General features: G+C 47.8%; 1 protein-coding gene across 1 annotated transcript in view; it reads right to left on the bottom strand.

Moving 5' to 3' along the window:
• Positions 1–10,777, bottom strand: part of VAT1L (vesicle amine transport 1 like) — a 119,423-nt gene extending 108,646 nt beyond the window's left edge. The window contains exon 1 of the mRNA XM_060254431.1: positions 10,414–10,777. Coding sequence (XP_060110414.1) covers positions 10,414–10,634 — 221 coding nt within the window. The 5' untranslated portion in view covers positions 10,635–10,777. The remainder of the gene's footprint in view (positions 1–10,413) is intronic.
• Positions 10,778–11,277: the final 500 nt, after the last annotated feature.

Genomic DNA, 11,277 nt, shown 5'->3' on the forward strand with positions numbered 1-11,277 from the left:
GTGTTCTCCAAGTGACAGTCATCAGTTCCTCTGGAGAAAAATGGCAGCTTTGGAGAGTGGACTCTATGGCTGTATACCTTATTGAGGTCCCTCCCTAAACTCTGCTTTCCCAAAGCTCTGTCCTCAAATCTCCAGCAGTTTTGCAACCTGGAGATGGCAACTCAGGACATATCTAAACTTGTTGAACAGCAATTCTCTTTCCCATGGGCAATTAAAAAAGGTAAAGGTAGTCCCCTGTGAAAGCACCAGTCGTTTCTGACTCTGGGGTGATGCGTTTTCACTGCAGACTTTCAGTGGGGGGGACCAGATACAAGGTTGGACACTAACAGCTTTTCCACTGGTAGGAGAGGGAGGAGGAATAACTTTCCACCACCAACTAGGCTATATTAGCTATATGTGTGTGTGTGTTTAGATTTTTAACAGATGTTTTATGGGTTCTAATGCATATTGTGATTGTTTTATGCTATGTTGCACTGTTTTCCTTAATGCTGTTTACTATGGATATATCCAGGGCTTTTTTTGAACAGGAATGCAATTCCAGCTGGCTTGCATCCGGGGATGTGGTGTAATATGCAAATGAGTTCCTGTTGGACTTTTTCTACAAAAAAGCCCTCACAAAACAATGATACTGTCAGGGGGTGCGGCCTAATATGCAAATGAGTTCCAGTTGGGGGCTTCTTCTATTACAAAAGCCCTGGATATATCTATATCTATATCTGTCTGTCCATCTGTCTATATCATTTCACATTTCTATCCTGCCCTTCCCAGAATGAGATACACATGCATACACACACATATACCAGCAATATAGGATCCTACAATTTCTGTACTGGTTAATATGTCATGTTACTTATGCTATGCTCCTGTTGAATGTCCCATTTGATGACAGTACTGACTCACTGCATAATCGTGAGTCCATGCGAGAAAGAAGCACTCTAAATAACATAAATAAAAAATTGTGTGGGGCAGGGCTTGCAGCACAGAGGAGACATTTATTTGTTAATTTCAAACATCTTTCCCTCCTTGGACTTACTATGGAATGAAGCAAACTCTTGCAGAAAACGTAGAGGTATCCAACCCAGGATTCTTGCAAAACTCCCATTTCCCACAGTTTTCAGGGGCACGCTATAACCACTGTTCCAGTATACAAGGCTGGCTCCGGGTTTTGTGGGGTGCTGCTCTGGGCAAGATGGCCTCCACTGGGAAAATGCAAAGCCAGCAGGCCTTTTGTGCAAACACACACATTTTGCCCCTCGCCCCTCCATGGATTGGGAAGTAAAGCATAATGCTTTTCAGGCTCCTGGAAAACTCATCAGCACTGACAGCTTAAAAAGTTGCCTCCAGGCAACTCTCCAAGACTGTGATCCTGCAGAGGCAAAGGAAAGGGGAGTGCTAGTGTCTTTGGGCATTGTTGCAAAGGGATATATGGGCAACAGTGAGTTCTCCATCACACCATGGGACTTAGGAGATACCCCCCCTTAATGACACCTGCCCTGCTAGTACAGGACTGCTGGTACAAATGTAAGAGGGTAAATGTACCTCCTGTCTCTCCCAAAGCCACTCTACTGGCACAGTACTACCTTAGGAAATCACCATTAGCAGGATAAAATTACTGCCACAACACTATCCAGGATCTGATATGATTGATGATTCAGTTTTGCAAACCAGGCAGAACTGAAAAATAAGTGTTTCTGTTTTTTTTGGACAAAGCAAGCAAACCCTATTGGAAGCCACCCTACCCTGGACCCCTTTGGCAAAACAAACCGATCTCCTCGATAACAGTCACGCTCAATGTCATCTCTTTCTAAAATAAGCATCTCAGCCGTTCACCTTGACATTTAGTTCCCATAAAAAATGCCAGGGCATTTGCGTAGCAGGAGCAGAGTGCAGGTCTGGGAGGACAGAACTCTCCTTCTCAAAACACAGATGCCCACAGGTCCTTATTTCTGCCACAGGGGTGGGCACAAAGGAGAGGTGGAGAAACCTGCTCAGTCGTTATCAACATTCTCAGCAATACAGGAAAGAGATTATTAGCCTCCAGTAAGTAAAGGCATGGTTCACAAGTTACTGTAAACACTGGATTTTTCTTTTTTATGTATATATGCCTTGAGTAATTCTCATGCTATGCTCAAAGCAGGGCTGTAGCCAGCAAGGGGGGGCACAGGGCTGGTACCCCCCCTCCAATCTTCTTTAATCTTTCCCTTTCAGTGAAAGGGAAGATTGGGGGAAATTGGTTGGGGGTGCTGCAGATTCTATAGGGGGCAATGGCCCTGTGCCCCCTCTGCTGGCTACAACCCTGGTTCAAAGCATGTACAGCTCAAAGTGTGATTTATTCAGGTTTTGTGCCCCATTTCGTTCATAAAATGAATGCAAACATACTATCTGGCACCCTAGGTGAGGCTAACATCTGGCACCCGCCTGCACTGGTAACATCACCAAGTCACATGGGGGGCACCCAATTTGGTGTCCCCAGAAGGCCTGCCCCCTAGGCAATCACCTAGTTTGCCTAGTGGTAGGGTCAGCCCTGAAAACATATGCAAGATATATGAGATGTTTATGCAAGATATATGAGCATTCACTGTAACATGCAAACAGGGCTCTATAGCTTCCTATGGATGCAGAAAACACCAGAATGCAGGGGGGGGGAAGGGACAGGGCAGGAAGGGGCCCCTACATATATTATTTATTTACTTAATTTATATCTCATTTTCTCCCCAGATGAGGACCCAATGCATCTTATTCTCCTCTCCAATTTGATGTAGTGGTTAAGAGTGGCAGACTTTAACCTGGAGAACTGGGTTTGAGTCTCCACTCCTCCTCCACATGCAGCCAGCTAGGTGACTTTGGGCCAGACACAGTCTTCTCAGAACTCTCTCACCCCACCTACTTCACAAGGAGTCACCTGTTGGGTGATCTTGGGCCAGTTTCAGTCCTCTCAGAACTTCCTCAGACCTGCCTACCTCACAAGGTGCCTGTTGTGGAGAGAAGAAGGAACAATGGTTTTAAGCTATTTCAAGACTTCTTAAGTTAGAGAAAAGCAGGGTATAAAATATCTTCTTCCTCTTCCTCTTCTTCCTTCTTCTCCATCTCCATTTTATCCTCACAACCAGCACAACCCTGTGAGGTAGACTGGGTTAAGAACAGGGCTTTTCTTTTTTTGCAGGAATGCAGTTCCAGCTGGCCTGGTGTCAGGGGTGTGTGGCCTAATATTTAAATAAGTTCCTGCTGGGCTTCTACAAAAAAAAAAGTCCTAGTTAAGAAAGAGTGACTGACCCAAGAGTGATTGACACAGATCACTCAGTGAGCATCCATGGCAGTGGAGATTCTAACCTGGGTCTCTCAGATCCTAGTTTAGCATTCTAACAACTACATACCACAATGGCCCTGGCTTTGTTTCAGTTTCATGATTACAAGCATTTAGCTATGTGATGAGGTGTAAAGCCAGCACAGAGCCAGGGCAATGTTTCTTGCCCTTGCTCAGGTATCTTATGGTAAAAGGCGATGGAGGAGTGGAGTAAAATCATTGCTTTCTGGATTATGAAACAGGGAGACGGAATGGAGAAACTGGTGCGTGGAAAGGGCTTTCCTGAAATCCTTTGCTTCCATCACAAAAGCTTCTATTTCAAGCTGCAGTAGTTATTTTCTGTGAAATGTTGGCTTGGCTCTTGCATTCACACTCAAAGGCATTCACACAAAGGCACATTTGGACACACATCTGATTTAGGCTCTGAACTGGCAGACGGCTGCTTTGACGTACATACCAGAACCACACTTTCCCCCCCCCCCCACCCCGCTGATCTTTGTCTTTGGAGGTAGAATGCAAGCACAAAACAGCTGGGAGCAAAATACACTAACCCAAAGATTTTTCATAGGTGCAAACATGTGTTCAGCTATTTCTTATGCATTTGGGGAAAAATAATATCCCCAAATTCTGCTAGTTTGCTACTATCTTTCAGGTCCTATAAGAAAGCAGGACAAGAAATCGTCACATAATCCTGGAAGATAAGTGTGAGCTGAAAATAGAGTTGCCAACCTCCAAGTAGGACCTGGAGATCTCCCAGAATTACAGTGGATTTCCAGATGGCAGAGATCAGTTCCCCTGCAGAAAATGTCTGCTTTGGAAATGTGACTATATAGTATTATATCCAGCTGAGGCCCCTCCCCTCCCCAAAGCTTGACCTCCCTAGGCGCCACCCCCCAAATCTCCAGGTATTTTCCAACCCAGAGTTGGCAACCCTAGTTGAAAAGAAGGGGTACAAAGTAAAAGTGAAATTACAATCTAGACATGGACATTATCAGTTCAAAATATCAATTCCTCACGAAAACAACGCTGTGGAGAAATATATAACGTTTCCCCCCACTGTGTAGACTTCAACATATCAAAAAAGCAAACCAAGCGGGTCATATGAATTAGCTTTAAGTATGGGAAAATAATAGTAGCTATAAAAAGAAAATGTTACACAGAGAAATTGTACCACAGAATCTCACAAGTGTGAAGGCTGGAGGGAGAAACTGGTCAGTCAGGCAAAAAAGCCACCCACGCTTCTTTGAAATAATGTCTCTTCCAATTATTTCACTAAAATTCTCTCAATGAAAGTAGACACAGAGTGCTGAAATTCTGTCTTTGGGAGGATCACAGACTCTGTATACTCCATGCTGTGAAGGGGAGGTAATTGCAGAGTGCCAGTGCTGTGTACTGTTTAGGGTTTCCAGGTCTGTGTTGGAAAATACCTGGAGACTTTGGAGATGGAGTTGGGAGAGAGTGGGATTTGGGGAGGGGAGAAGCCTCAGCATGGTACAATGCCATAGAGTCCACCCTTCAAAGCAGCCATTTTCTTCAGAGGAGCTGATCTCTGCCAGCTGGATATTAGATGCAATAGCAGGAAGTCTCCAGGCCCCACCTGGAGGTTGGCAACCCTACATATGAATAGGATTTGGGAGACCCAGGTTCAAATGCTCACTCTTCCATGGAAGCACAATGGCTGAGTAATCTTGGGCCAGCCACACACTCTCAGCCTAAACTACCTCACAGGGTTGTTGTGTGGGTAAAATGAAAGAGAGGAGAGTAGCTTTGGACAAGCTACTTTGGGTTCCTACTAAGAAAGGAATGGTGTAAATGAAGTAAATAAAATAAATACAATCAATAATCCTTCACAACGTCTCACCTTTTCTGCTTTGGGAGCTCTTTCCTTTCTGGCTTTGCCAAGCTATGGGAACTGGCACAGCTTCACTCAAACACACTAAGAAACGAAGAATGCTACAAAGAAAAAGAGCTTGCTACCTTAAAGAGAGGCCCTTCCTAGTAAGTGGGAGGTAGAAAGGAATTGAAAGTGAGGGCACAGTGAGGAGAAAACAGAATTTCAGAGGATCTGGCTAAAGTTGGGGATAAAGAGTGAGATAAGGGTTAAAAAGTCCCTTGATTTCAGTCATATTTTGGTACAGGACATGTCTCCTGGGCCCTGAACTGGTTAGTCTGTGTCTGGGCTGCATCCTTTCAAATTATGTGCACATCTGTATGCTGTGAGGGCTTTCAAGATGGAATGCTTCTTTATGCACAAATATTAGTACAACCTTCTGACATATTAGGGTTTTTCTAATGCATGGGGAATGCTTTTATATGAAAGAGCATTCAGTCAGCTATCATATTTTTAAACCCAGAGAACAAATAATTAATACTATGGTTGCCAGGTTCTTGGCTCTTGCCAGCGGGGGATAGGAGGGAGCTTCCTAGGAGTGGGATGGGGTGCGTGTGGGGCAACGTTGCTCTCTTCCCATACAACTGCTTTCCAAACACCTGAGTGTCCTCACGCAACGACCCTGGCGTGATGACATCACTTCCATGTACTGTCATCACATTGAGGACATTGTACTGGATCCTGGTTGTTGGGAGCGGAGCTTCCCCCCCACTGGCCAGCTGGCTGGCAGTGGGCAAGAGTCCACAAAATCAGGGGATCCCTGCTCCCATCTGGGGGCTGGCAACCCTAATCTTTATGCACACACGAAACAGCCCTCACATTGCATATACATCACTACATGAGTTAAACCTCTAATCTAGTCTACTCTTCAGGTACTCTGTAGAACAGCCACTACAGCACCTGCTCATTCCTTCTCAGGTGAATCGTTAAAAAAACTTAAAACTACTCAGACCCTGCCTACTTGCATAGGAGCACAAGTGTCTAGATCTCAAGACTGCCTCCAAATCATAAGAGTTAAAAACAATGCACTTCCTTTGTTTCCTGAATGAAGAGCCAATAAAGAAAAGCACACACCAGTCAATTACCAAAGCAACCCAATGCAACAGTCAGTACCCCTGCCATTCCCAATGTGTCCAGCTAGCTGATCAGAGCTGGGATTTGACATACGGTTGCCAGATCCCATGTGGGAATTTCTGGAGATTTAGGGTTAAAGCCTGGGAAGGTGGAGTGTGAGGAAGGGAGGAAGATTAGTAGATCATACTGGAGTCCACCCTCCAAGGCAGCCATTTTTTGCCAGGAGAATATCCCTCTATAGTCTGGAGGTGTAATTCTGAGAGATCTCCAAGCCCCACCTGGAGGTTGGCAACCCAAATCAACCATATTATTCAGGCTGGGAACTCATCATCCGTTTTTCTGTAGTTCTGTACCAGCTTTCTCACTCAATTTTACCACATTCCCCTCCTCACTGCTGGACAAGTTCTGCGTGGTTTTTGATTCACACAGGTTCCGCAATCCCCAGCCTAAACCAGAACATCCCTTGTTCCTTCTTTTGTCACCAAAAAGAGCTGTCAGGAGCCACCCTATTCTCCAGCCCTCCCCCATTTCATGACTATTTGTGGTAGATCAGCCCATCCCTGAGAAAAAGAGCCTTGTAAGCTCTTGGAGGATTGGCTACATTAGAGGTGCATGGCCTAATATGCAAAGGAGCTCCTGCTAGAATTCCATCCCTGCTGCTAATGCAACTGTTCAATGTGCCTTGATGCTTCATGTTGAAGCTGGTCTTCCAAAGAATGCTCTCAGATATTTTGGTGGTGGAAAATGCTGTCGAGTTGCAGGCAACCTATGGCAACCCTGTAGGCTTTTCAAGACAAGAGGTGGTTTTCTATTCCCTGCCTCTCCATTGTGACCCTGGCCTTCCTTGGTGGTCACCTACCCAGGCCTCATTTTGGGCAGGAGCAGAATCCAGAACCTCTAAATTTTATTGTGCTCTTTCTTTCTTACCCTCCCCTCAAAAAAAAAAAAAAAAAACAACCCTTGCTTCTGGGCTCCATTGTTCAAACCCCCTGTGAGAATTTTGCTGAACTCTAAGATTTGACAAACTTTCTAATATTTTCTCCCCACAAAAAAAATGGGAAAGTAACCAAAACATATAAAAAGCAGACTGATGGAAAACCTCATCATGCCACTGCGGCCACACAGGAAAAAGTAAGTGTAAACGTATGATGGGAGTAAGGTTTTTTTTATGACAATTGTAATTCAAGTGTTTTAAGGTAGATGCTGAGCTAATATAATTTAGTTTACCTCCTGGTGATGTCAGGGGTGTGTGGCATAAGCAAGTGAGTTCTGAAAATGAATTGTGCAAATGAGTTCCAGTAGCTTTTTTTCTACAAAATGACCCCTGCTCCTACCCAAATACTAACCAAGGCTGACCCTGCTTAGCTTCCAAGATCAGATTAGCCTGGGCCATCCAGGTGAGGAGATATTTTGGACCAGGGGTGGCCAATGGTAGTTCTCCAGATGTTTTTTTGCCTACAACTCCCATCAGCCCCAGCCATCGGGAATGCTGGCTGGGCCTAATGGGAGTTGTAGGCAAAAAACATCTGGAGAGCTACCCTTGGCCACCCTTGCTTTGGACAATGACTAAATAGAGATTACCATTATTGACTGTCACTATTCTCTGTGCTTGCGCAGGGGGACTACCTTTACCTTTATTCTCTGCCATAAGGGTATGGAAGGGGGTGGGCAGGTGGAAGTTCCTATTGAAATGGTTTGGGTTTTTTTAAAGAAAGGACAACCTATTGGTAAATGGTGGCTGAAGGGCAGCCTTTGAACAACTGGCTTCAGTCCCCTAATACTTATGGGTTGGGTCCAGACTAAATTTTCCATCAGTGGAATGGAATTTTCCTGCCTTCCCCTTCTCACTGCAGCCCATGCTGTTCCTATAGGGATAGAGGACCCTGAGAAACAACAGGGAAGGGCTATGGCTCTGTGGTACAGCACCTGCTTTCAGGGCCGACCCTGACCCTGACACTAGGCAAACTAGGTGATTGCCTAGGGCACTGGCCTTCTGGGAGCACCAGATTGGCTTTTCATTTTCCCCACAATTCATCTGTTTTTGAAAAGTGGTTATCAGTGCAGGGAGGGGGGCAGAAGTTAGCCTTGCCCAGGGTGCCAGACAGTCTAGGGCTGGCCCTGCCTGCTTCTCATGCAGAAGGTCCCAGGTTCAATCCTTGTTATCTCCAGTTGAAAAGATCAGGTATTAGGTGAAGTGAAAGGCCTTGGCCTGAGATCCTGGAGAGCCGTTCCAGAGTAGACAATACTGAGTGTGATGGGCCAATGGTCTGATTCAGTATAAGGCAGCATCCTATATGTTCCTATAATAGGAGGGGAGCCTGTACCAGGAAAGAGGCCTGTTTAGTTTAGATCCAACCCTATGGTGATTAAAGGAAAATACTGCCTTTGGAGTTCTTTGGGGAGTGGAAGAGTCTGGTTCTCATCAGAGCTTGGAAGCTCTAAGCAGGATCAGTCATGGTTTGAACTAACATGGGAGACCACCAAGGGTTCCTATACAGAGGAAGACAATGGCAAGCCACCTCTGCTCGTCTCTTTCCTTGAAAACCCCGTGGTAATGGAAGCACCACGATTCAGTTGTGATTTGATAGCACACAATTTTGCAGGGCCAGATTAACAATTAGGCCACATAGCCAGTGGTCTATGGGCCCCCACGCCTTTAGGGGCCCCAGGCTGGCTCCCCCCCCCCGTTTCCTCCCTGCTTGCAGCCCTCCCAGCTTGCACGTGCAGCCAGCAACTGAGCCGCTGTTTGCCTGACTTGCCTGGTGCAGCTGCTGCTAGTGTTGTCACCAAGTTTGCCTCTCTTTGCCTCTCTCCCACAGTTTAGTAAAAGGGGTTTTTGAGAAGGTGCCTGCAGGCTGCAGCCGGGGCCATGGGCGGTCACTCAGACTCTGAGATAATTTGCAAGAGGCCCCCCCCCCAAGATTTCGACTGCCTAGGGGCCTCCCCAGGGTTTAATCCGGCACTGAAATTTCGTTAGTATTAAATGTTCTTTTGCTTCTGATCCTGCCACTGGTTTTATGAACCTGTTAACGAACTCTTGAGTTCGCTACACAGTCTTAAAAAATTACAGACCCATTACACGAAAACAACATGTTTTAAAACTCAACCCCAGCTGGTTGCTATTTAGTGCAGATTTTCTTGCTCTCTCATTTGAACATTAAAAAAAAAAACCTTTATAAATTGCAAACACCGGTATCCGTTTGACATCAGATTTTCAAGTGTGAGACCATCTTTGCATCTTATCACATACAGAGCAATTAAAAAAAACAAAACCTGCTACAAACTCGGTTGTAACCCTCTGTGTGAGAGAATACTTTACACCAGAGGAAAGCCAGAAGGGAAGGGAAAGAGGTGAGAAGCAGTGAGCTAGAGAAATGGGATTCCTCCTCACTTTAGGCATCCAAGGGAGAAACGGGGGTGGGGGGGAGAGGAGAGAGAGACAGGGGAGCAGTGTTAGATTCATCTGGGCCAGAACAATTCACAGCGGGGAGGGGGTCCATTTCTAACCAGCCAGCAAAAGACGTTAACCCCCCTACAAGAGAAACCCAATCGGATGGACCAGGGACTGTGAGATTTGGAAAACAGCCAGATACTACTAAATTGCAGAGTCACCAACAAGAGAGAAGATGCGGTGTGTGTGTGTGTGTGGGGGGGAGACAGAATTGCAGATTTCCACCGTCCTTCTCTTCCATCCCTACCAAGGGGGCAAACGATGTTGGTAAAGGCCACCCAACCCAATCTGGAAGCAGCCCTAGCTCACCGGGGAGATGGCCTCTTCCCACACTTCCTGCTTCCCCCCCAAAAGAGACCTAGCCTGAAATAAAAAAGAACTTCGAACAAATCGCCTTGAGACGGAACGGGATGATGATTAACTCCGGCAAAGTGGCTGGATGGGCCATTCTCATTCCTTCTCTCTCTCTCAGCCTCTCCCTTCATCCCGCTGCCCTCTCCCGTCTCCATTGGCTGGATGGCAACTGACACGCACTCGCCTGCCTCTCGGCTCCCCAAATGGGCTCCAGGGTGCTACCCAGGGAAGGATGGCGAGGAAGGCAGGCGGGAGGGTGGGGTGGGGGTGGAAGGATGCCCTTGGAGGGAGGGGGCAAGGGGGGGGGCGCCAAAGCGAGCGAGCGAGCAAATACTGGACCAGGCTTTGACTCGGATCTTGAGCTCCCCTTCCTGAGGCTCCGGCATGACTTTCTTGGCCACCCGCAGCTTGTTCAGCCCGCCGAAGGCGGACAGCACCACGGCTCGCATCTCCTTGGCGTCCGCCGCTCTCGGGCTGCCGCCGGCGCCGCTCTCGGCCGCCGCCTCCTTCTCGATCATCTGCTCCGTCTCCTCGGCTTGCTCGGCTCCTTCCTTGGCCATGGCGCGGGCGGGCCGGCGGGCGGGCTGGACGGCGGGGCTGGCGGGCTGGACGGCTGCGAACGAGCGGCAGAGGCGGACCGAAGGCGCTTCCCTTCCGCACGCCGCCGCTCCCTCCTGTTGAATGCGCGTCTCCGGCAAGGAGGAGGAGGAGGAGGAGTGCCTGCCTGCCTGCCCGCGATGTGCGCAATGGCTGCAGCCGCCGCCGGGAGGAGAAGGGGCTCGGGTCCTACCGCCGGCCCGACCGTAACGCACGGAGTAGATGCGCAGCTCGAAAGGCTAAGAATTGGAACAAGAGGTCCTACTAGCAGCAGCCCTGCGCTACCCGGCGTGCTCGTAGCATCACAGCCGCAGACGGGGAACGGGCGCCCAGCACTGTGGGGGCGGCTTTCACGGCCAGCTGATTGCTGCTGCTGCATTCGAAGTTCAAGTCGACCGGCGCGCTTGGGAGGGTTGCCTCGGCCTCCAGGTGAGAGCTGGAGATCTCCCGGAATCGAAACTGAAACCCAGGCTACAGAGGTTAGATCCCCATGGCTGCTTTGGAGGGTGGGATCCTCCGCGGAAGTCCCTTCTATCACCAAACTCCACCCTCCCCAAGCGCCACCTCCAAATTCCCAGGAATTTCCCAACCTTGAGTTGGCAACCC

The sequence above is a fragment of the Heteronotia binoei genome, chromosome 14 (assembly GCF_032191835.1).
Source record: "Heteronotia binoei isolate CCM8104 ecotype False Entrance Well chromosome 14, APGP_CSIRO_Hbin_v1, whole genome shotgun sequence".
NCBI classification, from domain to species: domain Eukaryota; kingdom Metazoa; phylum Chordata; class Lepidosauria; order Squamata; family Gekkonidae; genus Heteronotia; species Heteronotia binoei.